At 50.7% G+C, this 6000-nt stretch overlaps 1 protein-coding gene across 1 annotated transcript in view; it reads right to left on the bottom strand.

The window, feature by feature from the left end:
• Nucleotides 1–5644, bottom strand: part of MPP1 (MAGUK p55 scaffold protein 1) — a 37183-nt gene extending 31539 nt beyond the window's left edge. The window contains exon 1 of the mRNA XM_081115382.1: nucleotides 5378–5644. Coding sequence (XP_080971508.1) covers nucleotides 5378–5479 — 102 coding nt within the window. The 5' untranslated portion in view covers nucleotides 5480–5644. The remainder of the gene's footprint in view (nucleotides 1–5377) is intronic.
• Between the last annotated feature and the right edge of the window lie 356 nt (nucleotides 5645–6000).

The raw sequence follows: 6000 nt of genomic DNA on the forward strand, positions 1-6000 counted from the left end.
CCACCCTTTGCCCGCCCACGAGATCCTAGTCCACTTTGGGAAAACAAAACAAACAAAAACACCAAGACAAACTTTAAGGAAACCAAAGCGGGCTCCAAGGCACTGGGAAGAAGTTATCACTGTTTAACCACAAGTGACCGAGAACTGGGGGAAGAGCTGGGGGAGAGAGGAAGACTTAAGAGCCAGGATTTCTGGCAAGTACTGTCTTAAAATTATACATTAACTAGGCGCATTGTTTCTCAGGCAGTAAAGCCCTCTGAGAACACATACATCAACTCCAAAGGCCAACTCCCTAAAGATCCTTTTCCAATACCCTTTATCTACCCACTGTACGATGCCCACTGAAGGCAAACAGGACTGCAAAGCCAGATACTGTGTGTGAAAGGTTTAGAAATTTGTCTGAAGTTAAAGGGCTTGTAAGTTTCAGACTCTAGGACTTAAATTAAGAGCATGGCCCGGCCGGCATGGCTCAGGGGTTGAGCGTCAACCTAAGAACCAGGAGGTCACGGTTCGATTCCCCGTGTGCCCAGGTTGTGGGCTCAATCCCCAGTGTGGGGCGTGAAGGAGGCAGCCAATCCATGATTCTCTCATCATTGATGTCTCTCTCTCTCTCTCCCTCTCCCGTACTCTCTCTGAAATCAATAAAAAAATATTTTTATATTATTTTTTAATCCTCACAAGAGCATTTTTTTTTAAAAAAAATGTATTTTATTGATTTTTTTACAGAGAGGAAGGGAGAGGGATAGAGAGTTAGAAACATCGATGAGAGAGAAACATCGATCAGCTGCCTCCTGCACACCCCCTACTGGATATGTGCCCGCAACCCAGGTACATGCCCTTGGCCAGAATCGAACCTGGGACCCTTGAGTCCGCAGGCTGACGCTCTATCCACTGAGCCAAACCGGTTAGGGCAGAGCATATTTTTCCATTGATTTTCAGGGAGAGTGGGGGAGAGAGGGAGAGACAAGAGAGAAACATCGATGTGAGAAAAACACATTGATCGGCTGCCTCCTGCACACCCCCTACTGGGGATCGAGCCCGCAACCCGGGCATGCGCCCTTCACTGGAATCGAACCTGGGACCCCTTCGGTCCGTAGGCTGATTAGATGGAATATCAAAGACGGTATGTGCTATGGAGGAAAATAAGGCAGAAGTGGGGCAAGGGGGTTTGCGATTTTAAGTAGGGTGTCCAGCCCGACCAGTGTGGCTCAGTGGTTGTCGACATGTGAACCAGGAGGTCAAGATTCCATTCCTGGTCAGGACACTAGCCCAGGTTGCAGGCTTGATCCCCAGTAGGGGGCGTGCAGGAGGCAGCTGGTCAATGATTCTCTCTCATCATTGATGTTTTTTATCTCTCTCCCCCACTCCCTTCCTCTCTCTGAAATAAATTAAAAACAACAAAACAAATTAAGTAGGGTGTCCAGAAGAGGCCTTGCAGGAAAGGTGATTTTTGAGCAAACACATACATATGTATTCTGTTCCTGTATATTTCTTTATATGGAGGAAAAAGAAAAAGTGAAGAATCAGAAAAGTCCAAGTTACGAAAGTTGTGTTCTGATTCCGTAATTCAGAGCTTTTCTTCCTGCCTCCCTCCTCCCCCGGGGTCACTTCCCCTCTCCCAGAGCTTTTGGAAACTCGGCTACTTACTCTTGCCTTCCTATGCCCCACACCCAGAACCCTCCTTTCTTAGCAACACTGAAAGTTTTGAGCAAGTCACTGCTTAGGGAAAATCCCTACCTCAATGAAATGTCAACTGATTTCATCTTGCTTGCCTCAGGGTACATTTGGCAACATCTCAAGACATTTTTGTTGTCCCAAATCGGGAGTGGGGCAGATATTAGTTTTCCCAACAAAGAATTACCGGACTCAAAATGTCAATAATGCCAAGGTCAGAGAGACCCCGACTTCAGGGAATTGGTCTTGACCTCGGAAATCGAATTCATTGTCAGGGAACAAATGACTTAGAAAAAGGTTATCTTCTCTAATTTAAAATATTGACTAGAATGCGAGTGGTCACAAGGACACCAAACTCTTTAGTTCTGAAAGGCAGACACCAAGTTCCCAGAAGGGAAGGAGTCCCACAGAGACCACACCTTGTGCTGGGAAAGTGGGGAGAGGACTAAATAATTTGAAAGTTGCACTTTCTTTTCTTTCTTTTTTTTTTTTTAAAAAAAATGTTTTTCTTGATTTCAGAAAGGAAGGGAGAGGGAGAGAGAAAAACATCAATGATGAGAGAGAATCATTGATCCGCTGCCTCCTGCACATTCCACACTGGGGATCGAGCTCACAACCCAGGCATGTGCCCTGACCGGGAATCGAACCCTGACCTCGTGGTTCATAGGTCAATGCTCAACCACTGAGCCACGCCGGCTGGGCTACACTTTATTTTCTATTATGCTTTCTGTGAAAAGAAACAACTCGGGCTCCAACAGCTTCACAGCACCCTAATCCTCACTTATTTCCTTCTTAGCCACAGCAGCAGGCCTGCACATAGTAGGCCAGCGTGAATGATGACCAGTGTGGAGTGACGCTGCATATGGTGGCCTAAGAACCAATAGACAGGTCTTCTTAGTGGAAACTCACCTGGGCCTGACTTATTTGTTAGTTCTTTTTTTTTTCTTTTTGGTTTGTTAATCCTCACCCGAGGATATTTTTTCTACTGGTTTTTAGAGAGTTGAAGGGAGGGGGAGAGACAGAGAGAAACATGGATGTGAGAGAGACACATTGATTGGTTGCCTCCTGTACCTGCCTGACCGGCGTCAGGTATAGAGCCTCAGCTGAGGCGCGTGCTTTTGAATGAAATCAAACCCAAGACCCTTCAATCCGTGAGCCTATGTTCTAACCACGGAGAAAACTGGCCAGGCCTGTTCGTTCATTTTTTTATGTGGGATAGGCACAAGTGAATTTTTAGGGATTCTCGACCTGTTTAATGCCAGGTCATGGGAAAAGTGCTGCTTCAAATCAGACTAAAGAGAAAAGTAGTAGTAGGAATTTTACAATCAGTTTTATGTGTACTAATGGACACTATGTAAAGAATAAGGCCAGCCCAGCCGGTGTGGCTCAGTGGTAGAACCTGATACCTATGAACCAGGAGGTCACAGTTCTATTCTGGGTCAGGGTACATGCCCGGGTTGCAGGCTCAATCCCCAGCATGGGGCGTGCAGAGGACAGCTGATCAATGATTCTCTCTCATCATTGATGTTTCTATCTCTCTGTCCCTCTCCCTTCCTCTCTGAAATCAATAAAAATATTTTTTAAAAAGAATAAGGCCAGAGAAAGCTTATAAAATCAGTTTCTCTAAGGAAGGAACTATATACAGTGGGGCCTTGACTTACGAGTGTCCCGACTAACGAGTTTTTTGAGATACTAGCTGTCTCTCGGCTGATTTTTTGCATTGAGTTGACAGAGTAATTTGAGTTAACGAGCTCCTTAACGAGCTCCTTAACGAGCTCGGTCTCGGAACGAATTAAACTCGTCAAGTCAAGGCCCCACTGTACTTAATGGTGGGAGAGACAGGTTACAGTTCAAACCTACTGCAAAATTATCATTTGACACTTTTTCAATATTAAATGTGGGCTGCGGTCAGAAATAAAACTTTGGGTTTCGAGTCTTGCCAGGATAGGAACACGGGATGCCTGCCTCTGGACAGGCGGCTCTTAGAGAGATGTGGGATGTCCCAGTGCAGCTCAATGTTCCAGCGCGGTTTGAAGTGCCCGACAAGCGTTATCTCAGGGAAGCATCACTATGACTCTCCAGGCGGGGCCATTTTACAGAGAAGAGAAACCTAAGGCACAGAGAGCTTCAGCAGCTTGCCCGAGGCCACACAGCACGAGGCACAGCCTAGTTTTGGCAATGAAGACTGGTAAGAGCCCCGAAGGAAAGGTGAACCTCAAGAAATAAGAGTCAGCCGGGCTGGCGTGGCTCAGAGATTGAGCATCGACCTATGAACCAGGAGGCCACGGTTCGATTCCCGGTCAGGGCACATGCCTGGGTTGTGGGCTCGATCCCCAGTGTGGGGAGTGCAGGAGGCAGCTGATCCATGATTCTCTCTCCTCACTGATGTTTCTGTCTCTCTCTCCCTCTCCCTTCCTCTCTGAAATCAGTAAAAATATATTTTAAAAAAAGAAATAAGAATCAGCAGGTTGGTGGGGTGAAGCCACCCATCACCACCTGGAGATTCTCCCTCCGAAGCCCACCCACACCTTGGCAGATCTGGATACGCTGTCATTCAGGGATTTAGTACGTTTTCTTCTTTCAGCTTTTTTTCCCAATCCTCTAATAACAACAGAACAACTGGGAGGACCCACAGACTGTATCCAATATTTGAGGATAAACTCACAGCTCCACAAAAGCCGCCGTCTACTCGGACGGTGCACCCACCACATAACTTGCAGTCATAGGGCCTCTTTTCAAATAGGCGGACAATCTCCCCACCTGCCCATCAGATCTACACACAGTCTGGTCTTGGGAGTTAGAGAGGGGGCTCAGCTTATGTTGAGTGAAAGGAAGCAGACAGAAAAGGACTGCCCACAGTTGGATTCTCTCTCCCCCCCTCTCCCTCTCTGCTCCTCTCTCTCCTTCCCTCCCTCTTCATTCACTGGTACCTGGCCACCACGCTGTGAGGAAGGCCAGGCCACTGGCATGTCCTGTGGCTGATGGGTCCAGATGAGAACCTCAGATGAGCGAGGGAGTGAGTGAGCTTTCTGGTTAACTGCACCCCTGCCTGAGAGACCCTGAGCGACCACCTTGCCTTGCTGGGTCCCACTCACACCCAGAACTTTGAGAAATAATAAGAAAATGGTCACCCTCCCCTGCGGGCATCTTTGAGGACAGAGGTTCGAAGGTCATCGCAGAGACCCCGAGGGCGGAATTACCTCTGAAATCCTTGCATTCCTCGTCCACTCACACACACATACAGGCGACCGCACGCACGCACTAACACAAGGGATCCTGCTACATGCAGAGGGACAGTGAGTGAGCACTTTAGAGCCGGAGTTGGCTTTTACAACCCTTTCTGCTGACCAGACACAAGCATTTCAACACCAACGAATCAGACCTCTTGGATCTGCTCCTCAAGTCTTTCTGTTACCCTGACTTTCCGTCCACGAAGAAGTTTTCCCTGACCTTAAAAAACCACTATGTCCAGGCCTCGGCCTCGGCTGATTCCCACCCAGAAGGGCTGCCCAGGGCAACCACCCACCTCACCCACAACTCCGCACGCGCTGCTGCCCGCCGCGGCCTTCACCCCGGAGACAGGACCCCCCGAGGGCAGGCTCCCCGGGGCCAGGGCCGCAGACGGAGGAGGTCCCGCAGCAGGCGGCGCGGCTGGTTCCTGGCTCGGCACCCCGCGCCCCGGGGACCCACGGGGCCCGCTCACCTCGGGCCGGCTGCGCTTCTGCAGCAAGTGCTCCAGGTAGAGGTCGGAGAGTGCGGTGCGCATGCTGCCCCCGCTCTCGCCCCCGCTCGCCTTGAGCGTCATCTTGCGGGAGCCGGGCCGCCGACACGCGGAGACGCCGAGACCAGGGGCCGGAGCGCGGCTGCTGTGCGAGGGCTCGGTGCCTGCGGGGCGAGGGCGGCGGAGGCGGCGGAGGCGGCGCGGCTGGGCCAGTCTCCACCCCGCGGACGCCCCGCCCACTAGCGCCCTCGCCCCGCCCCTGGGCCCGCCCCCGCCTGGCCCCCGCGGCGCTGGCTCCCGAGCGCCACCAGGAGACGCTGCTCCCCTCAAGGCCCCTGCGGCTAAATTCCCAAGGGCTCCGCGGAGTAAAAACAGCGCCAAAAAGGCCAGGGACCCCCACAGCCTCCCGCTGGTTGAGCGCGAGGCCCACTCCCTTGGCCAAAGTCCTGGGAGATCAGAAAGCATCTAGGACAGTGGTTCTCAACCTTCCTGATGCCGCGACCCTTTAATACAGTTCCTCCTGTTGTGGTGACCCCCAACCATAACATTATTTTCGTTGCTACTTCGTCACTGTAATGTTGCTACTGTTATGAATCATCATGTAA

This window comes from Myotis nattereri, assembly GCF_964212035.1.
Source record: "Myotis nattereri genome assembly, chromosome: X".
Classification (NCBI taxonomy): domain Eukaryota; kingdom Metazoa; phylum Chordata; class Mammalia; order Chiroptera; family Vespertilionidae; genus Myotis; species Myotis nattereri.